Source organism: Salmo salar, chromosome ssa07 (assembly GCF_905237065.1).
Source record: "Salmo salar chromosome ssa07, Ssal_v3.1, whole genome shotgun sequence".
In the NCBI taxonomy this organism is placed as follows: Eukaryota; Metazoa; Chordata; class Actinopteri; order Salmoniformes; family Salmonidae; genus Salmo; species Salmo salar.
Genome location: NC_059448.1, coordinates 23,913,725 through 23,941,607, shown reverse-complemented (window position 1 = coordinate 23,941,607; position 27,883 = coordinate 23,913,725). Strand labels below are relative to the sequence as shown.

The 27,883-nt window shown below is 39.9% G+C and overlaps 2 protein-coding genes, 2 long non-coding RNA genes and 1 pseudogene across 7 annotated transcripts; 3 read left to right on the top strand and 2 right to left on the bottom strand.

Annotated features, from left to right (window-relative positions):
• Positions 1–260: 260 nt before the first annotated feature.
• On the bottom strand, positions 261–3,415 carry LOC106608840 (ankyrin repeat and IBR domain-containing protein 1). 2 transcript variants are annotated; one of them, XM_014207014.2, is made up of 4 exons: positions 3,212–3,415; positions 1,625–1,725; positions 1,164–1,337; positions 261–936 (listed from the first exon to the last, which is right to left on the bottom strand). In XM_014207014.2, the coding sequence occupies exons 1-4, from the start codon at positions 3,294–3,296 to the stop codon at positions 481–483; spliced, it is 816 nt and encodes a 271-aa protein (XP_014062489.1). In that variant the 5' UTR covers positions 3,297–3,415; the 3' UTR covers positions 261–480. The 2 variants fall into 2 exon arrangements, with proteins under 2 accessions (XP_014062489.1, XP_014062490.1); XM_014207015.2 differs by having other exon boundaries at positions 3,275–3,408.
• A 474-nt stretch (positions 3,416–3,889) lies between these two features.
• LOC106608844 (uncharacterized) lies at positions 3,890–5,181 on the top strand. Its single transcript, XR_001329594.2, has 2 exons — positions 3,890–4,158; positions 4,877–5,181. It is a non-coding gene; the product is annotated as an uncharacterized lncRNA (long non-coding RNA).
• A 2,335-nt stretch (positions 5,182–7,516) lies between these two features.
• LOC106608838 (ubiquitin carboxyl-terminal hydrolase 7) lies at positions 7,517–18,719 on the top strand. Of its 3 annotated transcripts, none has more exons than XM_014207010.2 (12): positions 7,517–7,710; positions 7,915–8,061; positions 13,035–13,131; positions 13,269–13,414; positions 13,568–13,638; positions 13,738–13,869; positions 14,083–14,178; positions 14,494–14,622; positions 14,811–14,939; positions 15,578–15,612; positions 15,759–15,793; positions 15,891–18,719. In XM_014207010.2, exons 2-12 carry the CDS (start codon positions 7,959–7,961, stop codon positions 16,841–16,843), a joined length of 1,926 nt encoding a protein of 641 aa, XP_014062485.1. In that variant the 5' UTR covers positions 7,517–7,710; positions 7,915–7,958; the 3' UTR covers positions 16,844–18,719. The 3 variants fall into 3 exon arrangements, with proteins under 3 accessions (XP_014062485.1, XP_014062486.1, XP_014062484.1); XM_014207011.2 differs by having other exon boundaries at positions 7,518–7,710; positions 7,984–8,061; XM_014207009.2 differs by having other exon boundaries at positions 7,642–7,800.
• A 2,113-nt stretch (positions 18,720–20,832) lies between these two features.
• LOC106608842 (uncharacterized) overlaps positions 20,833–27,883 on the bottom strand; it is a 70,762-nt pseudogene continuing 63,711 nt past the window's right edge.
• Positions 20,961–25,175, top strand: LOC123743757 (uncharacterized). Its single transcript, XR_006770587.1, has 5 exons — positions 20,961–21,230; positions 21,568–22,618; positions 23,255–23,386; positions 23,494–23,627; positions 24,128–25,175. It is a non-coding gene; the product is annotated as an uncharacterized lncRNA (long non-coding RNA).

Sequence of the window (27,883 nt, the reverse complement as noted above, 5' to 3'; positions counted from 1 at the left end):
GGCACGAAAGGGAATCCATTAAAGGGTTTCTAAAGTTTTTAGAACTGAGGTGTATGATTCAAACTGGATTATTATTGTTTTTTATGAGTTTAACTTTAAAGTAGAGAAAACAAGAAGGTACATTTGTTTTGGATTGTGAAAAGGCGTGTTGATTTCCATCACTGTCATGAAGTAGAAAAACATCAAAATTAAATAAAAATGAATCGTGTTACTTGGAATTATGTAATTAATTAATGAAGAACAGACGCAATACAATATGATAATTCGGGAACAATAAAGATTTATTGAATTTTATTGAATTCAGTTGAGTTTAAAAAGTTGGAAAATAATTCATGATTATATTATAACATAAAGCAGGGCTAATTCCCATGAAACGTATACAATATCTAGGGAAGCCATCATCTTGACATAAGTAGATACAGGAAATAAGGATGATAAGCATTCCACTGTGACTGGCTGCTATCATAGGTATCTCTTCTCTTAGCTTCTATCCCATGTGGGTATAGAGGTCTGCCGAGGAGCTACACCAGCAGAGCAGGCTATGTAATATTCACTGGTATCCAGGCACTCAGGCGTGAGCTTAAGGCACACAAAGCAGAACTCTACATTACAGCGAGTGCAGAATATGTTTTTGCAGCCGGTTGTATCATGCTCCACCATCTGGCCACACGTGGGACAGGCTCGAATGGAGGGGCATGTGGTGACCCCCTCCACCTGGGGCAGAGAAGTGGTGGGGCAATTCATCAGCAGCTGCAGCTCCTTATTAGTGCAGGCATCATTGTCGCATCGGTCAGAGCGGGGACCGGGACCTTTCCACTGCTTCAGACACTGCCAGCAGAACTCATAGATATGGCCTTTGTCTGCAGTGCACACTGAGCAGTGGACATTGAGATTGGATAGATCTGCTCTCTCAACATAAGTGTTGCACCCAGGGCACTGTAATAGAAAAGGGTGTAGGGATGGTATGAAGGCGGGGAGATGGAGGCAGATTCTTTGTTTTTGAATCCTGTTGCTGCTGAAGTACACTAGCATGGTCTTTCAGAATGATGCAATTTAGCTTGCATACTATACAGATTCATGTACATATAATTAATAATAATATATGTCATAATTCATTCGTATGTGTGAAAAAAATCATAGAACAAATTTAAATGATAACTCACTTGTTTGTATTCACAGTATTCTGTAGCAGCCAGGGTGGCCATTTTCTTCTCAAAGTACTGCATCTCATCTGCAGTCAGAACAGCCAGCCTACGCACCTCAGAGTAAGCCCACACCTCACAACATTTCACCAAGGTGCCATCTTTAAGCGCAGGGCACTTGAACTTATACTGGCCCTGGGAGAAGAATGTACAGGACACATTATTGAGAAGAACAAAATACCTATTGTTATAACGATGATGGCAAAATGGTACAGCTGTAATCAATTCCCAATCATTTTCTAGAACAATACACACTATTTGCAATAAGAGTCTGCTTAAATTTGGCCAGTTTTCTTTGTGAAATCTGGTTATATAGTTCGGTAACCAAGCTAATGTCAACAACTAGGCTGATTTCATCAACCAGAAGGCTGATTTTGCTGGTGTTCATTAAATTAAATAATGTCTGTGTCAGAGGTGAGTACCTGGTCCAGTAGGCTGCGGCACCATGCGGTCAGTGACTGAGGTGTGACTGCATGACCACAGGACATCTCTGCCCTCAAGGAGTCAGGGTCATCATCCAGAGCTGACACACAACAACAACATAATCAGTGATTAATAAACATCGAGGGGATAGTGGTGTGGATGGTCAAACTGATGTAAATGACTTCCGAAAGTATACCAGGCCTACATAGGACAGCTGTACATTCCATCTATTTACAATCACAGACCGGTTGTACTAACCTAAAGATTCACATTGAGAAAACAAAGTTTATTATGTACACCTATCTAGTACTGGGTTGGACCACCGTTTGCCTGAATTCTCAGGGGCGTGGAAATGTTGATAAATTGGTGTTAAGGGACATAATGTGTGCCAGGAAAACATTCCCCACACCATTACACCACCGCCTCCAGCCTTTACCGTTGACACCAGGCAGGATGTGGCCATGGACTCATGCTGCTTACGTCAAATCCTGACTCTGCCATCAGCATGACGCAACAGGAACCGGGATTTGTCAGACCAGGCAAAGTTCTTCCACTCCCTAATAGTCCAGTTTTGGTGATCATGTACACACTGGATCCACTTCTTCTTGTTTTTAGCTGATAGGAGTGGAACCCGGTTTGGTCGTCTGCTGCAATAGCCCATCTGTGACAAGGATTGAAGAGTTGTTCATTCTGAGATGCCGTTCTGCACACCACTGTTGTACTGCGCCATTATTTGCCTGCCCCAGGCCATTATTCCTCCTCCACCAAACATTACAGTTGGCACTATGCATTGGGGCAGCTGGTGTTCTCCGCCAAACCCAGTTCTGTCTGTCTGACTGCCATATGGTGAAGCCTGATTCTTCACTCCAGAGAACGCATTTCCACTGCTCCAGAGTCCAATGGCGGCGAGCTTTACACCACTCCAGCCGACTCTTGGCATTGCGCATGGTGATCTTTGGCTTGTGTGCTGCTGCTTGTCATGGAAACCCATTTCATGAAGTTCCCAACTAACACTTCTTGTGCTGACGTTGCTTACAGAGGCAGTTTGGAACTTGGTAGTGAGTGTTGCAACCGAGGACAAATAATTGTTATGGGCTATGCGCTTTAGCACTTTGCGGTCCTGTTCTGTGAGCTTGTGTGGCCTACCAGTTCACCGCTGAGCCGTTGCTCCTAGACGTTTCCACTTCACAATAACAGCACTTACTGTTGACTGGGGAAGCTCTAGCAGGGCAGAAATCTGACAAACTGACTTGTTGGAAAGGTGGCATCCTATGACGGTGCCACGTTGAATGTCACTGAGCTCTTCAGTAAGATCATTCTCCTGCCAATGTTTGTCTATGGAGATTGTATGGCTGTGTGCTCGATTTTATTCACCTGTCAGCAACGGGTGTGGCTGAAATAGCCAAATTCACTCATTTGAAAGGGTGTCCAAATACTTTTGAGTATATATATATATATTTATACAGTATACATACAATGCTTTGTAAATGTAACAATAAATGTATATAAAAGCCATTAGCTAATAAACATTTTTACATTGAAATAATAAACCAAGGTTGAGCAAGGGAAGCTTAGAAAAATCTTACTGATATCATCCTGTCTAGTGACGAACTTGAGCGTGGTGTCTTTGGGGTCATAGCGCTTCTCACCCTCCTGCTGCTGGGTTGTCATCGTGTTGCTCTCTGTCTCCACTGTCTCTCAGTCGTTGCCTCATACACACAGGGCGGACTGTGAGATATGAATAAGAGAAGCCGATTTGACCCTCAACTATCCCTTGTAGGTGTTTCTCCAACATAACTAGATTTCACTTTCTTTTTCACCTGCCATTTACAAGAAGTCACATGGTATGAAGAAAATGCATGCTGTTGATGCCCAACAATTTTACTCCTAGCTAGTGTTTGAAAAGTGTATTGTTAGACTTTGTGCTGCTGAACTGATTCCTAGAGGCTAGCACCTTTCCATGTTGTCAAAATTCATGACTGTCCAAAATTGTTATTATATTTATCTTTGAGCACAACCACTCACAGTCCCCGCAGATTTACCTGATTTGATTTGATCAGATGACATTCTCTGACTTATCTAAAGGGGATTCCAGATAACATCACTATGGCAACAGTTAGCATAGTGTTAAATTGCATCTTAAACAGTGAATGAAGGGAAATCAATTGTATTTACAGCATAATTGACAATGATCATGACTCTTCTGTGTGTTAAGGCTGGATCTAATTTGTCACGTGATAAGGAAGACCATGACTGAAAAAACATATTCAACAACACTGAAAAGGAAAATGAAAGCATTCAATGTAGGCTACACTGGACAAAAAACACATACACCAAGACACTCCACAAACCCAGACACCTCAGAAGCGCAGAGGCACATCCACTAATATGGGAAAGATCTACCAAGTCTTAGTGGAAGGATTGAGAGGGGAGAAAATGACAATCGACGTGGGTGAAACAGAGGAAGAGATGAACAATACCACAGTGCTGCAGCTGAAACAGAAAATTTTGAAGAAACTGCCGGGTCCCTCAGGTATGGAGGTAGAACTTATAACACACAAACTACAATATACACTGTGTATGAAACACTGAGAACACCTGTTCTTTCCATGACATAGACTGACCAGGTGAATCCAGGTGAAAGCTATGATCCCTTATTGATGTCACTTGTTAAATCCACTTCGATCAGTGTAGATGAAGGGGAGGAGACAGTTGAGACATGGATTGTGAATGTGTGCCATTTAGAGGGTGAATGGGCAAGACAACATATTTAATTGCCTTTGAACAGGGTATGGTAGTAGTTGCAAGGCAACTTGTGTCAAGAACTCCAATGCTGCTGGCGTTTTCATTTTCAACAGTTTTTTGTGTGTGTCAAGAAGGGTCCACCACCCAAAGGACATCCAGCCAACTTGACACAACTGTGGGAAGCTTCAGAGTCAACATGGCCTAGTATCCCTGTGGAACGCTTTCGGGAAGGGGGGGGGGGTGCTACTCAATATTAGGTTTAGTGTTCTTAATGTTTTGTGCATTCAGTGTACAATAGATATTTGATAGATGCACATTGAACTGAGAAAATACAACTTCATTGTAATTGAATGAGAGGGCAAATTGCATCACAAAGATAATCTTTAAGAGACATGAGCAAGACAGTTAAAGATAATGGTGATAGTAATATTGAACAGTTATGCTAATATATTGTGTGCTGTACCTGATTAATGACATCTCTACCCTGAACTCTGACCTCTTTGTAGCTGGAAATGAGGTTGAGACCATACGTCTGATCTTCACAGACAAGCCATTGGAAGACCAATCCAAGCTCTCCTCTTATGAGATCCAGGACAAGTCACTCATTTTTCTGGTACTGCGGCAGAATGGGGGACAGAGAGACTGACAGATGGACAATTTCTGATTGAATACATTAGGAATACACTATGAAAGAAAAATGTTGTATCATTGTTTATCTTACTATGATCTGACAAAACATTTCCCAGGCCTATTATAATGATTTTTAATCTGTCACATATAAAATAATAAATATTATCCTAACAAAAATTAATCTCAGAAGTGTTGTGATTAATAATGATGGTACAGGTTATGAATTCACTTTTCTGTATACTGCATTTACCTACCATCAAAATCTGTGGGCTTAGGACAGATGGCGTCACGTTAGAATGATGGCGTCTGCCGGAAGACGGAGAAGATGTATCTTCACAGTAGGCATATTATCATGAATGGGGAAATATTGGGAAACGGTTTACTCTATACACTGTTCTTGAAAGTTACTCCACTGCAATGATTCCCTTTGTTTGCAGCATGTTCCTTGTGTTTGGAAAGGTTTTGATAAGGGTCCAAACAGATCATTAAAATGTATATTATTATATTCACACTATTAGGCCTATGTTTCCCATTTCTTTACAGGTATAAGTATAAGTGTTATAAGTTATAAGTGTTTGTTACAAATTTTTGGTCAGCTCAGTCAGATAATTTGAGTAAATCAAAGTAATGTGAACTTTTGGGGGTGACACTTAAACTATAGGCTATCAATGAGAGTACCCTAGCCTATATTTACAATAATAATATATTTATTTGATAAATAGATACAATTCAAACATTAGCTTAAATGGCCACATGACCTACATGTTACATGACAAGTAAACCCAATGTCCTTAAACGGGAAGTATGCGATTAGAAAAACAACAAACTGTCCGCCCCACCACTTGTTTTGGTAAAAAGTTGAGGGATGGCGCAGCGGCACTGTACAGATATAACTTCTCAAATTCACAGACGGAGCTATGGGTGCAAGGATTGACCTACAGTTTTAACCCTTGTGTTAAACAGACTCTAAAGTGTTTGTTTATAATAACAGTCCCAGTTCTTCTCTGTCCTGGAAGTGGCACCCAAATGGTGGAAAAAGCTTCCCCCTTATGTCAGCACAACTCTTCCAAAAAAGTCTTAAAACCTACCTCTTCAAAAAGTATCTTAATTAATTCAAGAGCACTCGCCCCCAACCCAAAGAAAATGATAAAAAAATAAAAAACGAACTCTCTAACACCCTTGCCTTTCTTGCACTAACACTTGCGGATGTCTTTTCTTGCTAGACTTTTCTGATATTTGTTTTATTGAGGAAAAATTATACTTAAGGTTTAGTTAAGGTTTATTTTGACAGTACACATTTGCAGCTAAAAGCTGAATTGCAGCATACATAAGCCTATGTAAGTAATATGAGACGTAGTATACAATATTAGTTAAGCAGCATTAAGCAGTCTCACAAAGTAAGGCATAGGGCCGTTGTAACATCTGTCAGTCCAAATAGGGGGAAGGTTCAGTTTGTGACTGGACCGGGTAAGTGTTTTACTTACTATGATTGTGATTGGTGGTTAGCTACCATAAAGCAGCAATCAGCAGGTGAAAGAATAACAAAGCGTAATCCCCACCCGTTTGGTTAAAAAGCTGAGGGATGGGGGTGGAGAAATGTAATCATGCACAAATTCGTAGACAGAGCTATGGATGCAATGACTGACCATCCATGATCTCAAAATTATAGTTTTAACCATGTTTTGTGGCTGTAGTTTGTTTACATTTACTTTGTTTACAAACATTGGAGTAAAACTAGCTTATATTATGGGGTATGACAGTTGAGGCATTAATAAGTTATATTCTTCAAGAATCAATGGGTGCATATCAAGTCCAGAAATTGATGTAGAAAATGCAGATTGGCCCTTTTAGATCAATGCACTAAATATGTGTCCCTCTGGCTTTGCTAAATTACTAAAATGTCAAATTTAAAAATTAGTATTATATAATGGGTTCTGATGGGGTAAGACCAATAATGTACATAAACACTGGATTGGTTTTGCTGTGTATTGGCCATTGCAAGGCTTTGAAGCCACCAGTTGGCTATATTGGCACTCCCACAGTAGTAGCAGTCCACCATAGGAATGATTGGAATTCTACAGTATTTCAATTCAATGTTTCAAGGACAAAATTACACGATTGTAAGTATTTTTGTTGTAGTGGGGACAGTAACGGTACTCTCTACAAAAATACTTTAAGGAAAATGTTTTATGTATGTTTTATGTTGAGCTCACATAATTTGAGAGTATGCATTAATGTGTCTGTAATAGAATAAACGTGTCAATAACGAATGTAGACATTAATAAATGCTTTTCTATAGCTTCCCAAATCTTTTTGAGGAGTACCAAGATGGCTGCGCATATTCAGCGCCAAATGTTAGTCATCCAGGGTTTATACACATCATTGGGTAAGACAAGTGAACAAAGCACATGAGGCATTTATTCACAAAGAAACAATGTCTATTTATTGGAAAATGTACCAATCGCAGACTGTAGCTTTAATAACCGTTTAAAAAAAAAATCTAATTATATTTCCTTGTTAATTGCTCTAGTCTAGACCTTACTTGAGTTAGTAGGTGTTACGCATATTTTGTGTGTCTTTTAAAATCGTCCCATGTAGTCGTTTTGCTGCTGAGTTAGGTGCGGTGACTACTGGAAACGCAGAAATCGAAAGTGAAGTTCCTTGGGAACAATCGGAGACCACACTTTCAACGAGCTCTACGACGACATCGGTATTTTTTCAGTCATTTATAGCCTTATCACCTTTGTAGTTGTGTACAGTCGCTATGTTTCATTTTCCAAAGATGTATGATCAAACCCAAGTAGGTTTGTTCATTCATTGTTCATTATCAGTGGATTTTTGTTAATTAAGGTGCACTTTTCATCATTTGAAGTGGTGTATCTAAGCTTCATGATTTGATGTTTTCGCTTCACAGTATTGCATATTTCAATATTGAATATTTCTGGAGATTGTTCAGACATGGATCATTTCTGTAACTCCAAAGTCTCAGATCAAGAAGAGAAACAAGTTAACATAGTAGAGATGTTCAAAAGGAAACTCAACATCATATCAGATGTGTGTGGTAAGTAATAATACTAATCTACCAACCTGATATAATTTACACGTAGGTTGTAACATGGCTAATCATTCTGTTCATTCGACGTTGGTATGCTAAACAAATCATTGGCATGTAGCTAGAGATTCAATGATGATGAGAGATAAGAACTAAAATAAATAATGATTTAATAAAATATCCAATAGGCCTACATAGGCCGTACTGCGCTGGTTAATTAAATTGTTTAAGGTTTCCCTGGTTAATTATTAGTTTCACGTTCATTCTTGGGCAGGCTAGCCTTCTGGCATGGGAGATCGCGTTTGTAAGATGATTCAGGGTTGGGTAGGTTACTTTCTAAATGTAATTCGTTACAGTTAGTAGTTATCTTGTAATCAGTAACGAATCTTTTGGATTACCCCAAACTCAGTAACGTAATCTGATTACATTCAGTTACTTGTAGATTACTTTCCTCTTAGAGGCAATAGAAGAATACATAAATGTATGTTACCAATTGACCGACATCTGTTGCAGGATAAATCAATGTTAAAGTTTACATAGCTGGCCATATATTGATGTTTACTTTATGGGTTGATTATGTAGGCTTCTTCTAACCCATCGCTTTCTACTACATATAATAATAAGATTAAATTATATCTTTACATTAAAAACCAGTCTATAGAATTCCAGTCATTCCTATAAATCTTATACCCCTTGATCTTCAAGAATAGGACATTGAAATATGGATGTATAGATTAACCACATTGTTTTACCTGAGCATGACCCCCAAAACGAAGGACTTATTAGCCAGCCCTACTCTGTTGTTTATAAGTGTGTTGTCATGTAGGGCTGACTGGGCTCATTGATTCGAGTTGAAAAATAATTGCTGCGCTCATGGAATGACATGCTTTGAGCACTACTGAAAAGTGCTATTTACATGTGAAAAATGAATGCCATATGCTGCATTTGCTATAGACCTATTGTTTACCTTTTTGTTGGTGACACTTTGATATCTTGATAATATGCAGCTGAAACAATAACAAAACGTCTGCCCCGCCTCTGTTTTGGTAAAAAGCTGAGGGATGGGCCTGGAGAAATTTAACCACACTCAGATTAATAGACACAGCAATGGATGCAAAGACTGACCATCCATGATATCAAAATTATTGTTTTAACCATGATATGAGGCTATAGTGTTTGTTTACATTTACAATGTTTACAAACATTGGAGAAAAACAAGCTTATATTTTGGGTTCTCATGGAGTGTGACAGTTGAACTAAGCTCATGAGGCATTTATAAGTTATATTCTTCAATAATCAATGGACATATACAGTTGAAGTCGGAAGTTTACATACACTTAAGTTGGAGTCATTAAAACTTGTTTTTCAACCACTCCACACATTTATTGTTAACAAACTATAGTTTTGGCAAGTCGGTTAGGACATCTACTTTGTGTACAGATTATTTCACTTATACTTCACTGTATCACAATTCCAGTGGGTCAGAAGTTTACATACACGAAGTTGACTGTGCCTTTAAACAGCTTGGAAATTCCAGAAAATTATGTCATGTCTTTAGAAGCTTCTGATAGGCTAATTGACATCATTTGAGTCAATTGCAGGTGTACCTGTGGATGTATTTCAAGGCCTACCTTCAAACTCAGTGCCTCTTTGCTTGACATCATGGGAAAATCAATAGAAATCAGCCAAGACCTCAGAAAAACAATTGTAGACCTCCACAAGTCTGGTTCTCCCTTGGGAGTAATTTCCAAATGCCTGAAGGTACCACATTCATCTGCACAAACAATAGTACGGAAGTATAAACACCATGGGATCACGCAGCCGTCATACCGCTCAGGAAGGAGACGCGTTCTGTCTCCTAGAGATGAACGTACTTTGGGCGAAAAGTGCAAATCAATCCCAGAACAGCAGCAAAGGACCTTGTGAAGCTGCTGGAGGAAACAGGTACAAAAGTATCTATGTCCACAGTAAAACGAGTCCTATATCGACATAACCTGAAAGGCCGCTCAGCAAGGAAGAAGCCAGTGCTCCAAAACCGCCATAAAAAAGCCAGACTACGGTGCAACTGCACATGGGGACAAAGATTGTACTTTTTGGAGAAATGTCCTCTGGTCTGATGAAACAAAAATAGAACTGTTTGGCCATAATGACCATTGTTATGTTTGGAGGAAAAAGGGGGAGGCTTGCAAGCAGAAGAACACCATCCCAACCGTGAAGCACGGGGGCGGCAGCATCATGCTGTGGGGATGTTTTTTTCTCAAATGACGTGCCCAAAGTAAACTGCCTGTTGCTCAGGCCCTGAAGCCAGGATATGCATATAATTGGTACCACTGGAAAGAAAACACTCTGACGTTTGTAGAAATGTTAAAATAATGTAGGAGACTATAACACAATAGATATGGTTGGAGTAAATCCAAAGAAAAACCAACCGGAATTTGTATTCTTTTGAGAGCCCATGCTCTTCCAATGGAACGTATAGGGAAATAATTGAATCTAGCTCCCAGTATGCAATTCCCAGGGCTTCAACTGGGTGTCAGTAGTCTTTGTTCAAGGTTTCAAGCTTGTTTCTTCCAAAACGAGTAAGAAATATGAGTTTTACTATAGGGACACAGACTCGGAAATTTGTGTATGCGTGCATGATGAAGAGGATGCGCACCTGCGGATATCTCTTTCCTATTGAACATACTTCTTTCCATATGAAATATTATAGTTTAATTACATTTTAGGGTATCTGAGGATTAACCTCTATGGGCTAGGTGGGACGCTTGCGTCCCACCTACTCAACAGCCAGTGTAATCCCGTGGCGCGTTATTCAAATACCTTAGAAATGCAAAACCTTCAATTTTTCAAACATATGACTATTTTACACCATTTTAAAGATAAGACTCTCGTTAATCTAACCACACTGTCCGATTTCAAAAAGGCTTTACAACGAAAGCAAAACATTAGATTATGTCAGCAGAGTACCCAGCCAGAAATAATCAGACACCCATTTTTCAAGCTAGCATATAATGTCACATAAACCCAAACCACAGCTAAATGTAGCACTAACCTTTGATGATCTTCATCAGATGACAACCCTAGGACATTATGTTATACAATACATGCATGTTTTGTTCAATCAAGTTCATATTTATATCAAAAACCAGCTTTTTACATTAGCATGTGACTAGCATGTGACTAGCATTCCCACCGAACACTGCCGGTGAATTTACTAAATTACTCACGATAAACGTTCACAAAAAGCATAACAATTATTTTAAGAATTATAGATACAGAACTCCTCTATGCACTCGATATGTCCGATTTTAAAATAGCTTTTCGGTGAAAGCACATTTTGCAATATTCTCAGTAGATAGCCCGGCATCACAGGGCTAGCTATTTAGACACCCAGCAAGTTTAGCACTCATCAAAGTCAGATTTACTATAAGAAAAATGTTATTACCTTTGCTGTCTTCGTCAGAATGCACTCCCAGGACTTCTACTTCAATAACAAATGTTGGTTTGGTCCAAAATAATCCATTGTTATATCCAAACAGCGGCGTTTTGTTCGTGCGTTCAAGACACTATCCGAAAGGGTAAATAAGGGTGACGAGCATGGCGCAATTCGTGACAAAAAAATTCTAAATATTCCATTACCGTACTTCGAAGCATGTCAACCGCTGTTTAAAATCAATTTTTATGCCATTTTTCTCATAAAAAAGCGATAATATTCCGTCCGGGAATCTGCGTTTAGGTAAACAGACAAAAGAAAAGAAAGCATTCGGTCGACTCGGGCACGCGCCTAAGCCCATAGTACTCTGAGCGGCCACTTGCCAAAAGCGATAAAGTGTTTCAGCCAGAGCCTGGCTGAAACATATCGTTCAGCTTTTTCCCGGGCTCTGAGAGCCTATGGGAGCCGTAGGAAGTGTCACGTTATTGCAAAGATCCTCAGTCTTCAATAAAAAGAGCCAAGATGAAACACAACTTCTCAGACAGGCCACTTCCTGCATGGAATCTTCTCAGGTTTTGGCCTGCCATATGAGTTCTGTTATACTCACAGACACCATTCAAACAGTTTTAGAAACTTTAGGGTGTTTTCTATCCAAAGCCAATAATTATATGCATATTCTAGTTACTGGGCAGGAGTAGTAACCAGATTAAATCGGGTACGTTTTTTATCCGGCTGTGTCAACACTGCCCCCTAGCCCTAACAGGATTAAATAGAAACATATTTTGACTTGTTGAAACAAAGTTTATGGGTACATTTTCGGATTCCTATCATGGCACGTTGAACGAGTGGATTACTCAAATCGATGGCGCCAACTAAATGGACTTTTTGGGATATAAAGAAGGATTTTATCTAACAAAACGACACTACATGTTATAGCTGGGACCCTTTGGATGACAAATCAGAGGCAGATTTTCAAAAAGTGAATATTTAATTGCTATTTGTGAATTTATGAAACCTGTGCCGGTGGAAAAATATTTTGATGTGGAGCGCCGTCCTCAAACAATCGCATGGCATGCTTTTGCTGTAAAGCCTACTGTAAATCGGACAGTGCAGTTACATGAACAATAATTTAAGCTTTTAACCGATATAAGACACTTGTATGTACCTAAATGTTTAATATCCATCATTTTTATTATTATTTATTTGAATTCCGCACCCTCCAGTTTCACCGGAAGTTGTCCCACTAGCGGGACGCCTAGTTAAGCACATTTATACTCCTGAACTTATTTAGGCTTGCCATAACCAAGGGGTTGAACTTATTGACTCAGCTTTTAATTTTTAATTAATTTGTACAAATTTCGTAAAACATAACTCCACTTTGACATTATGGGGTATTGTGTGTAGGCCAGTGACAATTGTTTAAAAAATGTAATCCATTTTAAATTCAGGCTGTAACACAGAAAAATGTGGGAAAAATCAAGGGGTGTGAATACTTTCTGAAGATACTGTAGTACCAGGCCTTCGACTTAAATTGATGTCCATATTTCAGATTACCATGGCCTGTATAATCAAGGAGCAACCTGTTATTTGAACAGTGTGCTACAGGTCCTCTTCATGACCAATGATTTCAAAGAAGCCATAGACAGGTTTGGATTCTTTTTATGCGTTTTATCGTATTTAAAATGCCTGTACTGGATTTAGTGAGCTGCCAAGCACTAGCCTTCTTGAATAGTCTTAGATGAATCTCAAAATAATGAATAGGCAATCAAATGTCTCCCTACAGCCAAGTGTTTGAACAAGAACAACAACAGGAGCCGGAGCCAGAGAACAAGACTGGAGTTGGTCCTCAGTTGAAAAAGTTGTTTGAGATTTTAAAGACAAGCAATGCTGGCACAGAGGACATCTCATCAAAACTGGGAATTGAAAATGGTGAGTTTAGCTATCGTAGCTCACATGGAATATGCGTTTTGTGCATCGTTAACTTTCGTAACTTGTGATCATAGTAAATATATTTAAGTGCATAATATTATCCTGTAGTATTAGCCTGCCATCTGAGTGATAGATTTGATTTTTGACACACAGTATTTGAGCAACAAGATGCTGCTCAGTATCTAGAGAAGATTTTAAGCCTGGTCAAAGCCGATGTGTCCAAGGTAATAAATCACTGATAAATGAACAGTTCTGAAGTAATGCATCTATGAAACTAATGGTATGACAAGAAGGCAAAGATTATATCTAATGTTTGTCTTTAGATCTTCAAAGGACAATTGAGACACACCTCCACCTGTTCAGAAGGTCATCCAATTAGTGATAAAAGTCGTCCATTTTGGTCTCTGCCACTCTCGATGAAAGATTCCTCAGGCTTCAACAAAATGTACAGTGTGGTAAGGAACACTATCACCTGTTAGCAACTAAAATGTTTGCATTGGAGGCAAATATGATTATATCTATATGTAAACAGTATAATTTATGTAAAAGTGTAATTAAATGTCCTCTCAGTATAATCAGACAACTATTGACTATCATTTTTGGCAAATATCCCAGTCAAAGGCAAACATAGCTATGTTTAATGTTCTTTCTGTTTATGTTGTTTTTAGGACGATTGCTGGAACGAGTTTTTCAGGTCTTCAACAGTTAGTGGGGACAATAAGATGTACTGTGATTGCTGTGACGAGAAAGCAGATGCAACCATTGTGAGTAGGGATTTTTTGAATTCTCCTTTAATTTCCCAAATTAATTATTCCACCTTGAACTGTGGCCAGTTCTGCCTCGAGGGCAGAAACAAATGTGATTGATTATGTTTAGAAACGTAATTCTAATTGGTTATGGTTTGGGTTGTGCCCTGCATCCACCTCCAAACGTCCACTGGGAAAAGGAGAACGCCACTGAGTAAGATTTTCACTGTGCAAGATACTGTGTCTCTCTCTAGTGGATAACATAATCAGGACTAAAAGTACTGAATATTATAATATATGTATAATGTCTATGGCTACATTTTGTGTCATCAGGAATATCAGATGAAAGATTACCCAGAGATTCTGACTCTACTCCTCAAGAGGTTTCAGTTTGACTACAATAGGATGGATTATGTCAAAATCGACTGCTATGTGGAAGTGCCTTACACATTGCAGACAGCGGTATTACAATTATTATTATTTACAACGTAATTCATACAATGGGTTCTGTTATCACACATTTTCTCATTTGGCTACTCAGTTGGATATTTACATACTATGTTGATGGTACATAAAGAGCCAAAAAATCCAGTGATGTCCCTATCTGCAGTTCATGACACTTTTTTGATTGATCCACCATCTCTGAACAGAGGTATACATATGAACTCTATGCCATTGTGGACCATGTGGGAAGTCTAAGAGGTGGACATTACACAGCTAAAATCAAGTCCCACGAAGATCAGAAGTGGTATGTGTTTGATGACACCTGCGTTAGACTGGTAAGGGGGTTTATTTTATAGAAGGGTATATGACTAGATAGATATCATCATTATCTGCTTTTTATATGACCCTGTTAATAGACAAGGGCTATGTCTCATCTGTTTAACAGATCAGAATGTGGGTGAGGTTGTAAACAAGTTGTGAGGTTTCAAGTGAGAATATAGTGTATTGGGTTGGATGGGAAACCAGCACTAATACCGCAGTAGTCATTTAAAGCTACATTCTGGGATTCGAAAAACAGCTAAACCACTTACCATTTGTTTTGGTATTCAGCTGAGGGATGGGGCTAGGGAAATTGAACCCCTCTCAAATTCATAGACAGCACTGTAGACGAAAGTTCAAGACATCCAAGCGATACTTTAATCACATTTTGAAGATATACATTTTTTGTTTATGTTATTGTTGTAAAGAATGGAGTAATAACACTTTATATTGTGGGTTATGATAAAGACAGACAGTTGTGCAAATCTCATGATGAATTCATAAGTTATATTTTTCAATAATAAATGAATAGATATCAAGAATTGAAATGACCAAGTTTCCCAAATCCCAGACTGTAGCTTTACATAATGCTATATGTCATCCAAGGCCATTGTATACCATTTTATCGATCACCATTATTTTCCCTCTGTTACAGCTCAATCAACAGCCATTTATGCAAGGTTTTGAAACGTAAGAGTTATTATTTGTCTGTATTTTATACATCTCATGAAGCATGGTTGAATATAATGACTACATAAAATTATAGAACACAAATACATCTTTAAAAAACACTATTTCTTTATTAATTTGTATGATAACGCTTATTTTTCCATTAGATCCCGAAGAGCTTACTTGCTTATGTACAAGAAATGTAAGTAAACTAAAGCTAACTATTATATGTAATACCGCTCTAACACTAGTTATAGTGAACTGTGTATTGTACCTGTCACTTTCCATCCATTTCAAAGTGCATGCACCAGATCTTCAGATGAACCATGGAACCAGCCAAGACTGTTCACTCACTGACCCACAGTGCCAGTCCTTGCCAGCCAGTGGAGAAGGAGATGTGGCAGAGAAAAGAAAGGAGGGGGATCATGGCTTTGTTGATATTGCAGAGAAGAGGGAACAGGTGGGTGTGACAGAGACAGGAGAGGATAATGTAGAGAAGAGGGAACAGGTGGGTGTGACAGAGACAGGAGAAGATAATGCAGAGAAGAGGGAACAGGTGGGTGTGACAGAGACAGGAGAGGATAATGCAGCGAAGAGGGAACAGGTGGGTGTGACAGAGACAGGAGAGGATAATGCAGAGAAGAGGGAACACGTGGGTGTGACAGAGACAGGAGAGGATAATGTAGAGAAGAGGGAACACGTGGGTGTGACAGAGACAGAAGAGGATAATGCAGGGAAGAGGGAACAGGGGGGCGTGACAAAGTCAGGAGAGGGTAATGCAGAAAAGATGGAACAGGGATGTGTGACAGAGACAGGAGAGGATAATGCAGCGAAGAGGGAACAGGGGTGTGTGTCAGAGACAGGAGAAGATAATGTAGAGAAGAGAGAACAGGGTGTGACAGAGACCAAGAGAGAACAGAGTGATATGTATGAGACAGGGGAGGATAACATAAAAAAGGGTGGTGTGGAAAGGGAAGGGGAAGGTGATGTTGTGCAAGCAAGAAGAGAGGATCCCAATGAGCCAAGTCAGTCCACACGGTCTCCTTGCTCTGTGAACACAAATGATAGCAGACAGACAGACTTGACTCTCAAAAGAAAAGGAGAGGACAAGCAAAAGGGAAGTGACGACATAAAAGAGGAAAAGATAGGAAGAGAGCAAAAGAAGAGCTCAGGAGAGGTTAAGAAGAAGAAGAAGAAGGAGAAGAAGGACAGAAAAAGAGGAAGGTTTAATAGGAGTCCCCTTTTTGTCTAAGTTATTTTTTTAAACGGATCCTCCTGAAATGCCATGCTCATCAACAACATAATGGTTGTTATAGTTCAGTCAGTCACAAATGAGACTGCATATAGGTTGCAAACCTCTTTCATATGTCTGGATGAGAAAGAAAACTACATTATTGAAATATACAGTACCAGTCAAACTTCTGGATACACCTACTCATTGTAGTGAAGACATTAAAACTATGAAATAACACATATGGAATCATGTATTAACCAGCAAATTGTTAAACAAATAAAAATATATTTTATATTTTAGATCCATCAAAGTAGCCACCCTTTGCCTTGATAACAGCTTTGCACACTCTTGGCATTCTCTCAAACAGCTTAATGAGTTAGTCACCTGGAATGCGTTTCAATTAGCAGGTGTGCCTTGTTAAAAGTTAAATAGTGGAATTTATTTTCTTTCGTTGAGCCAATCAGTTGTGTTGTGACAAGTTAGGGGTGGTATACAGAAGATAGCCCTATTTGGTAAAAGACCAAGTCCATATTATGGCAAGAACAGCTCAAATAAGCAAAGAGAAATAACAGTCCATCATTACTTTAAGACATGAAGGTCTGTCAATACGGAATATTTCAAGAACTTTGAAAGTTTCTTCAAGAGCAGTCGCAAAAACCATCAAGCGCTACGATGAAACTGGCTCTCACGAACATCCAAAATTAATCCAGATAATGCCATGATTAAGAATAATGAAGAAATCATAAATAATGATGAGTGAGAAAGTTACAAAGGCTACAACCCAGCTAACAACAAAAGCTCCCACAACTTAACAGAACGTTCCCTTAAGATTCTCATTAGGTCATTACTAAAGTTTTTGTGGAATGTTCCAGTTATGTGCAAGGACTGTTTCCAAGAGACCATTTCCTTAATGTAAAACACAACTGACCTTTTTATTCAATTAGGCAGGTCAGTTAAGAACAAATTCTTATTTACAATGACAGCCTATACCGGCCAAACCTGGGCCAATTGTGCTCTGCCCTATGGGACTCCCAACCACGGCCAGTTGTGATACAACCTGGATTCAAACCAGGGTCTGTAGTGACACCTCTAGCACTGAGATGCAGTGCCTTAGACCACAGCGCCACTCGGGAGCCCCAACCTGGAACGTTCTCAGAATATTCAATATTAATGTTCTAGAGACGTTTCATGGGAACTTTGCAAGAACATTGGTGTCCAGTTTTCTGTGTTACAAGAATATTCCATCAGCTTATCACCAAACTTAAACAGAACATGGTTGTCATGTTCTCAGAACATAATATATTAATGTTCTAGATATGTTTCATGGGAACAGTCTGCCTGGGGGCCTCTATCAAAAGTGTATTTGTATCAGCGATGCTATTTGAGTCATGCCATTCAGCTGTGCCCCTCACAGACAGACTAGAGTATCTTCACCAGTCACACACCATCCCGCTACACTGTCAGTCCCTGCATGTCTGATAACCTATCCAGTGTATAGGCCTACAGATCTCACTGTCAGACTGTTCTTGATATTTGTCTCAGAAGAGTATACATATTTTAAATATTCGTCCATCCACATCTATGTCCATGAATTTGCCCTTTGATATTACAATGTCCTTGAATGTGTTCGTATTCTAATATTTTATTATTGTTGTTGCATTGTCAAGGATTGTTTAGTGGCACTTGTCACAATAGGAACACATTTATTACTAATTTCACTGTCACTGTTTTAAAACAAAGCATTTCTCCACTTCTACACCACTTAGATTTACTGTTTAATGAAATCTATGTGTTACTGATCCGTAAGAGTGTCCCACCCTGATCTGTTTCACCTGTCTTTGTGCTTGTCCCCCCTTCCTTTTGCCTGCCCCAATAATAAACCCCGAGACTCGTACTATCCGCTTCCTGTGTCTGCATCTGGGTCCTAGCCTGAGCCTTGATAAAAAGCCAATTCTTCATACATGATGTTTTTGCTGGGATGTGTTAGCCTAGTCCTTTTACATACAGTATAATGGGATGTATGATAAGACATCAGTTAAGATCTGCTCAGGCTCAGTATAAAAGGGACTTTTGAGTTGAAGCGTTTTGCTTTACCAGTAAAATACTGTATTATTGGGTAGATGTTTGCTACTGGTATAAGCATTTTCTTTTACTATTCTGATCTCGATAGTATCACTGATATTTAATAAGCTTACGTATCGGCCTAACGGCCTTCGTCAGAGCTTTTGTGAATTTTCTGAAAACAGCACCTCTATGTAGACCTAGCCCCACCCACATCCGTTCCACGTATGGAAAGGGGTTGGAGGCAAAGGAAAAATAAATAAGTGCAACCAAACATAACAATGTGCATTTCACAAACACTACAAAAGTGTATAAATAAGGCGCATTGAATACGTCCATAAAACCACAATGAGGACATAGCAAGTTTTCATTAATCATTGGGTACATCATATGAAAAACATCAGAGTAATCTTAAATAGGCACATAATTCATGTTCAAATTCACAACATAACATACATAGGCATTTCATCATTAATGTCTGAAATAATGTCTGAAGGGTGAAAATCCAAAAACATTCTCTTTTGCTCAGAGTATTATTAATATCACCTCCCCTGTCTGATATCTTGACTTTCTCTATGCCACAAAATCTAAAGGTAGAAATGTCATGTTTTAAGTCATTAAAATGTACTGCGACTGGATAATCCCTGTCGTTTCGTCTAATTGAACTTTTATGTTCACTAATTCTCTGTTTGAGAGAACGGGAGGTCTTACCGACATAGCAGAGCCCACATGGACATTTGATCATGTAAATAACATGGGTGGTGGAACACGTAATAATGTCATTTATTTGGAACCGTACAAAAACATCAGTAACAAACAGATGAAGTGTGTTACTCTTGTCAGTAGTTTATTACATTACATGACGACGCACATAAGCAACATGATAATAATTATAAGATGATATAGAAAACATAATTAACATAAAGTACTGAATCTACACACTATGAAACTCGCTTTGTATAATATCTAAGATTATAATATAAGATGATAAAAGAAAACATTCGGCTTCACATGAAGTACTGCGCACACAAATTCTCATTGTACAATATATGGAGAAGGTATCTAAACTAAACAAAAATATAAACGAAACATGTAAAGTGTTGGTCCCATGTTTCGTGAGATGAAGTAAAAAAATCCCTTAAATTTTCCAGACGTACAAAAAGCTAATTTCTCTCAAATTTTGTACACAAATTTGTTTACATCCCTGTTGGTGAGCATTTCTCATTTTCCAAGATTATCCATCCACCTGACAGGTGTGGCATATCAAGAAGCTGATTAAACAGCATGACCATTACACAGGTACACCTTGTGCTGGGGACAATAAAGGCCACTCTAAAATGTGCAATTTTGCCACACAACACAATGCCAGAGATGTCTAAAGTTTTGAGGGAGCGTGCAATTGGCATGCTGACTGCAGGAATGTCCACCAGAACTGTTGCCAGATAATTGAATGTTCATTTCTTTACCATAAGCCGCCTCCAATGTTGTTTTAACGAATTTGGCAGTATGTCCAACTGGCCTCACAACCGCAGACCACGTGTAACCACACCAGCCCAGGGCCTCCACATCTGGCTTCTTCACCTGCGGGATTGTCTGAGACCAGTCACCCGGACAGCTGATGAAACTGAGGAGTATTTCTGTCTATAATAAAGCCCTTTTGTGGGTAGAAACTCGTTCTGATTGGCTGGGTCTGGCTCCCAAGTGGGTGGGCCTATGCCCTCCCTGGCCCACGCATGGCTGTGCTCCTGCCAAGTCATGTGAAATCCATAGATTAGGGCTTAATAATTTGTATTTTTTTATTTTTGTTCAGTACATAATCAACACAGACAAAGAAAACACAGAAAATAAATGTGTATGTGGAGCAGGATTTCTACTTAAGGGCTGTTCTGTTTGAGACAATCTAGGCAGAGTTTACAGTATGAAATGAATGAGAGGCACCTTTTATTTCAGTTTCTATGCCAGGTGGGTATAGAGGTCTGCCGAGGAGCCACTCCCTGAGTGCAGGGTGTGAAATATGAGCTGGTCTCCAAGCACTCAGGCGTGAGCTTAAGGCACACAAAGCAGAACTCTTAGACAGAGAACATTCTTACAACCAGTCTTGTCGTGTTCCACCCGTTGGCCACAAGTTGGACAGGCGCGAATGGAGGGGCAGTCGGTGACACCTGCCACCTGAGGGAGAGACGTGGTTTCGCAGTTCTTCAGCAGTTCCAGGTCCTGGTTGATACAGCCATCGTTGTCACAGCGGTCAGAGTGTGGCCCGGGACCTTTCCACTGCTTCAGGCACTGCCAGCAGAACTCATACCTCTGACCTTTGTCTGCAGTGCACACTGTGCAGAAGACACAGGTTGGTAAGATTGTCTCTCTCTACAAATTTTCGGCAGACAGGGCACTAAAGACGGTAGGGTGAAAGGAAAGAGGGGAATGTTAGTATATCCATATTGTCTGCGTGCATAGAGATTCAGAATGATATAGCCTAATAAAAGATTTGCAATTACTAATTTTGGATAACACAGTAAAGAATCTCTGACCAAAGCTATGTACTGTAGTAGAGAGGTGATCTGTCCCCACCTAGTGTCTATAAATCTATTAGCTGTTCAAAGCTTCATAGTTGTCTATTATCATTACAGCAGTAAAAACAAACCTTTTAAAGAATTTGAACACTGATTTGCAATATGTGGCAGCATTCAAGGCAGCCATGGTCGTCTCGAAGTCATCATCAAATCATCTCCTCAGTGGTCAGAACAGCCAGCCTACGTACCTCCTGGTAAGACCACTCAGCACCACACTTCACAAAGGTGCCATCCTCAAGTGCAGGGCACAAAAACTTGAACTGACTCTGGGAGGACAAAGAAGAAAAGTTGTCAAGGTACAGATTGTCCTTAGGTACAGTACAAAGATCATCAGCGTATCGTATCGCCTCATATCATATTGTAGCATACCCTCACCAGTATTTTCCTCTGCCAAGACAGGAGTCACAAAGGCCTTGTTCAGTAATATTGGGTTGTTTTATTTTGTATTATAATTTTGTTAATTTTTTTTATTTCAGCCCCCTACTTCCCGCGGCTATACTGTCTGCCTGTCTGTGCATGCTGGGTGTGTGTGAACGTGTTATCATTTGGTATTCTAAAACTATCTTTTATTGTGTTACTTCATGGAGTGTTCTTTTTTTTTTCACGTTTCTACTGGCCGTGGCTAGACCTATTTGATTTGCATTACCATGTGTTGTCTAGGTCTTGTAATGTTGTGTTCATATAATGACATATTTAATAGAATATCTGTGGTTGTATTGCTGTGGGTTGTCATGTGGTTGTGTTGTATAGCTGGGATGGACTGCTCCCCCCGGGGTCAGATAGCAGTAAGGTGTATTATGAGAGAATCTGTGCATATCTGGTGTGTGTTTGTAGAAAGTTTAGTGTGTATGTATTGTCTGTACTTATGTAGCTGAGGGAGCATTGAGAAGTGGATCGCTGTCCACTTCTCATGACAACCCCTCCCCCTTCTTCTGTACAGGCAGGTACTGTTATTCTTTATGAATATCCCACACTTATCCTTATCTGAAAAGAAAACAACATTTATCTCATTGCTTTCTAAAGCTGTCCACTTCCTTTACCTCTGTTTGACTTGTGTTCTTCGTCTCTTAGTGGTTTAGGGTGTCATGATCTTCACCGCCACAAGGGGGAGTGCCAGACTGACCCTCACCTGGATGGATGCCATATTTACAAACCTCTAAAGGTGGGTCTTCTGGTCTCGTTCACTTCAGTTTTACCTTTTTCCTAAACTCTGTTCTCCGTGACAACATTTTATTTTAAACACCTCTTCTCCTTCTTTACGATTTACGCAATGGTATGAGCCCTTCTTCAGCGTGCAAGGCGATGGCAATCAATGTCACAACAACAATACCACACAGGTGGGCATAATTATACATTCCCAGTCGGTACTGGCCCAATCAAGGAAGCAGTGTGGGAAACATAACAATCAAATAAAGATAAACACACAATAAAAATACATTATGACGTCTTTACCTAAATGTTTGCCCTATTTATAACCTGCTACAAAAACTAAGAAAAATAACATTATTCATTGAGGCCTGCTAGGGGCAACAGTGGCCAAGCAATCTATCCAATATGTTTCTCTTGGGAGAAGTAATGTATCCCTATCTCTTCCTCTACGTGGCGCCTTCACCAATTCAATGCCCATATAACGTAGGGCAAGTTTGTGTGTGTGTGTGTGTGTGTGTGTGTGTTTTGTGTATGTTCTTACACAGGTTCTTACACAGGTATGTTCTTACACAGCATATTTTTGTGAAACGTGTATGCAAGTGAACGCTAACCATCCTTTTCTTTTCTGACCATCTCCCTGTTCTCTCAGAACGTCTCCCTCTCTGTCAATGACTCTGTGGTGGGGTGTAGTTACAGACACAGGTGTACTGGGCTGAACAGTTACCAGGTACAGCTGTCTGGCTCAGATTGGATGGACTGCCCAGCTGGAGGGGCCATTGAGGTAACTTTGAGTTTGATGAGCTTGGATCACTATATTATCCAAGCGAAGTAAACCACCTTTTTACCCTGATTGTGTTCGTTCTTTTGTTCATTCATTAATTCATCCAGGTGACAGGATACAAAGGTTTAGTGTTCTGTCCTGACAAGAGGTTGTGTTATTACCCTGACATTGATCCCGCCATCAACAACCTGGCATCTCACTCTCCAGCTGCTTCCACGACAGGCCCAGTGACATCTGAGAAGTGAGTTTTTCTCACTTAAAATTGTAATTACTCTTTATTTCTACATTGGAAATGGATAAGTCTTTTAGAAGCCTGCCTACCTTGAGACACATTTTATCCAGCTTCCAGGTAGTACTGCATTCCATTCCATACATACAGTACATGCCATTTGATTTGCACCCTGTTCTGAAATACCGGTTTTGGCAATACAACGAATACAACAGGAGAGTTGGCTAAACACACAAACAGATCTAGTACCAGGCTAGTGAGTCGAATAGTAAACACTCTTTCTCTATCAGAGCATTCACTGTTCTGTAATACTCAATTGGTAAGTGTGAAGTATAAAGAGGCCCACATACCAGGTCTCTCTTATAAAAGAGGTCTTCTGACCTCAATGGGAATTTTACTGGATAAATAAAGGTTAAATACTTGAAAAAACATTGATATATATAATGCTGCGCCATTGTGAATAGAATTACCTCTATTATAATTTCTCTCCCTCTGATTCCTTGTTACATCAGAACTCGAACCCTGACACGGGCCTGACCTTTGACCCCAGCCCCTCCTTCTCCAGTGCCAGGGGTCAGTACAGACCTGTACTGTGGTTGCAGTCCTAGGGGTCAGTGCTGCTGTCTGTCTCCTGGCTGGCCTGATGGTGGCCTACAGGGGGTACCACTCCTCCAGAGTCAGGGTTCATGCTGAGGAAAGTGAATCAAATGACTGCTGATGGAAACTGGGACCCTATTATGGCCGTGAGAGTTTATAGCCAGAACTTCATTTTATTTTCAGTTGTTTGAGTGAAAAAAAAAGTATAATATCAACTCAACTTTTTTTTGGCAGGGGAAGAGGATAAACAATATATAGATTGTTGTTTTGTTTCTGTAATTTTGTATTATTTTTAAAAGATTATCAACAGCTTTTCCAGTTTGTGCTTTGGCAGTGAGATTACAGTACAATACTGAATACAGTGTTACATACAAATACATCATAAATACAGGCAGTAAAGTAGTAGAGATTCTCTCTCTTGCCTATTATTCAATCCCTCCATTCCCCAGGCAACCTCATCACCAGCTGACTGACAGAGTGGTGCTGGGTCCCATCACAGGAGAGCCGGCATGAGTCTTCTAGCTTGGGACTGTGGCTTGTCTTTTGTCCTGCGTCCTGTTTTGTGCGTTTTTGTGTTTGAATGTTGTAAACTCCCAAGTCTTACTAGTAAACATATACATTTTAACTGTCTGTGTGGTGGCCTGGGATCCTTAGAACCTGTTTTTGACAATTTCTCAGCAAATGTATTTTTCAGCTGCAGTACTGTTGTACTGTTCATCTGCTCTACTATATAGATCACGTTGATAACAATTTTCTCTTTTATCTGCACTCATGGCATGACAAAAGAGGGCACGACAAAACCTATTCCCCCTCAGGAGACTGAAAATATATGGCATGGGTCCTCAGATCCTCAAAAGGTTCTACAGCTACACCATCGAGAGCATCCTGACGGGTTGCATCACTGCCTGGTATGGCAACTGCTCGGCCTCCGACCGCAAGGCACTACAGAGGGTAGTACGTATGGCCCAGTACATCACTGGGGCCAAGCTTCCTGCCATCCAGGGCCTATATACCAGGCGGTGTCAGAGGAAGGCCCTAAAAATGGTTAAATACTCCAGCCACCCTAGTCATAGACTGTTCTCTCTTCTTCCGCACGGCAAGCAGTACCGGAGTGCCAGGTCTAGGTCCAAGAGGCTTCTAAACAGCTTCTACCTCCAAGAACATCTAATAAAATGGCTACCTGGACTATTTGCATTGCCCCCCCCCCACTTTTTACACTGCTGCTACTCTCTGTTATTATCTATTACCCCCTGTATATAGCCTCGTTACTGTTATTTTACTGCTGCTCTTCAATTATCTTTTACTTTTATTTATTCTTAGAACTGCATTGTTGGTTAAAAGCTTGTAAGCATTTCACTGTAAGGTGTTGTATTCAGCATATGTGACAAATAACATTTGATTTGATTGCTAATTATTTGACTTGTCACCATAGTCAGTGATACTCACTGGTATTCCCCTGAGCTCCCAAGTCATTTTACCGGTCCATCTGCATTTCCATCCTGCAAAATAATTGGAGCATAGCCATGGAGTTATAGGACGCTATGAGAAAAGACAATGCTCATTTCAATGCTTTATGGAACATAAAGCTGACAAAAGCAATAAAGAAAATGATCTAAAGATGACCTCTATGTTTATCAAAAGCATTGAGAATAAAATAACACTGGTTGGCACAGAGTCATGTTTTCTGAATGCAAAGTTCCTAACCAGAATGAGTGTGTACTTTTCAGCTGCTTAACCTAAGTATAGTCAAGCGGCTAAGCCCAAAAATTGTGGGCTTCATGATAAAGCCACAAAATTTCACACACAGCTAGGGCCTTTCTAAACAACTACTTTTGGCTATAGTGCCTTTGCAGATTTGGCCCTGATGGCTATTTACAATATGGCTGCCAACCAGATGCATGGGGCAATATTGGACAGGAGTCAAGAGTCACATGGCCATATCTTCACAAATAATAGGTACATAAGCCCGATTCAGACTTAGGAAATCTATTCCTTTTTTTAAGTGTTTTGATCTAAGCACTTCTCAGTAGTTGGTATTCAGATTTACTGTATGCAGGTGATTAACAGGATTTTCAGGTGTGGCTCCTGTGGCGGATGAATCAGAATTAGTTAGGTAACATAGATAATTAAGATGTTTATTTGTATAATATGCTTATGAGATACTTGTCATTAGGATGGCGTGCCCTTTGGACTCTGGTGTTGACAGTTGTACTTTTCCCTTAGCTAGGGCTCAGTCACTTGGGGCCCAGAGAGGGGAGAAGTCAGAATGAAACATTGTCTTCATATGTGAATGTGTCTTTACCTATTCTTAAACCATGTGAAGCGATGGCGTGATTAATGGGGAACCAATTACTTGTCTCCACAATGTCTGTGCGCAAGTCACTCCCTCCTTTTTTATGTTGTGGGGAGGTTTATGGCAGTGTCAGGGACCATTGTATGTCCTCTCTTAGATCTTGCACTTATCCTGGGATAGTGTATGACCTGGAGGCTCACTCACCTCAGTGAGCTTGTCCAGGAGTGGAGTCAAGAGGGGGTTTACTTGAGATGGGAGTATCTAGAGTTGTCAATTGATTTATGCCATTGGATGAGCTAATGGTTCTGTTCTATACCGTACCAGGGAGAGACGGTTCCAGTTTGGAGTAGGAGGACCAGATACTGGTCTATACAATGAACACTGTTGATACAGCAGTTGCTGTCTGCTATGTTTTATAGATATCTTTCATACAGAACTTAACCTTTGTGAAGTGTTCCTAAGATCTGTTGTTCGTCATGTACGTTGAGAGGGGTGGGTCTTGGGTATAAAAGATCTTTGTACTTTTGTGTAATCACTTTTCAATGGCATCACTGAAGGTCAAGTGCTTTTGCAAAAGCATCTTAATAATTAAAGATGTAGTTTTAAGTATAACTGACTTGTGTGTGAAGTTTGTAACTCTCCTCCTTTGGTAATGCAGAAATGAGCCACCACACTCCCTTAAGTGCAACACATTGTGCATGAATTGCTAAGTCCCTATTTACATTTCTCTTGCTCAGTAATTCCATGACATCAGAACTCAACCCCTGACCCGAGCCTGAACTTACTGACCCCTCCAGTACTGGGGGTCAGTACCGACCCCACTGTGGCTGCAGTCCTGGGGGTCACATCTGCTGTCTGTCTCCTGGCTTCCCTGACGGTCACCTACAGGAGGTACTGCTTCTCCAGAGTCAGGGTGCATGCTGCCCCTAAGGCCCCCAGTGTCCTGCAGTTGCACTTGACCAAATGTGATTAGAATGACTGCTGATGGAAACTGAGTCTTATGGCTCTGAACGTTTAAACCATGTATATTTAGTTGTTTGAGTGGTAAATGTTCATAAGATCTATGTTCGTCTAAACTCTAATTGTGTTGGGACAGGTGAAAAGAGAATAAACTAAATATACATTGTTGTTGTTTTTAAGTTGTTTTTAAAGAAGCACTACAACAATTTTGGAACTTTTCCTGTTGAAAAACAATATACCACTTATAAATACAGTAATGTATTGAGCAAAATATTTTTTTTAGACACAAGTGCAAACTTCATGGAGTAGGCCATATATGTAGTTGGTCTGACAGTGTCCTCTGACATCATCGTCCTTTCCCCTTGCTTGAGGAACAATAGAGAACAAAACAGGAAAGCTTTGGCGGCTCCCAAGTGGT

Coding starts and splice junctions, on each gene's coding strand:
- LOC106608838 (XM_014207010.2), top strand. CDS start 7,959: ATGGATCATTTCTGTAACTCCAAAGTCTCAGATCAAGAAGAGAAACAA. Junction 13,415..13,567: donor AAAACTGGGAATTGAAAATG/GTGAGTTTAGCT, acceptor TTTGACACACAG/TATTTGAGCAACAAGATGCT. Junction 15,794..15,890: donor CTTGCTTATGTACAAGAAAT/GTAAGTAAACTA, acceptor TCCATTTCAAAG/TGCATGCACCAGATCTTCAG.
- LOC106608840 (XM_014207014.2), bottom strand. CDS start 3,296: ATGACAACCCAGCAGCAGGAGGGTGAGAAGCGCTATGACCCCAAAGAC. Junction 1,726..3,211: donor CACTAGACAGGATGATATCA/GTAAGATTTTTC, acceptor GTTGTGTGTCAG/CTCTGGATGATGACCCTGAC. Junction 1,338..1,624: donor GCCGCAGCCTACTGGACCAG/GTACTCACCTCT, acceptor TTCTTCTCCCAG/GGCCAGTATAAGTTCAAGTG.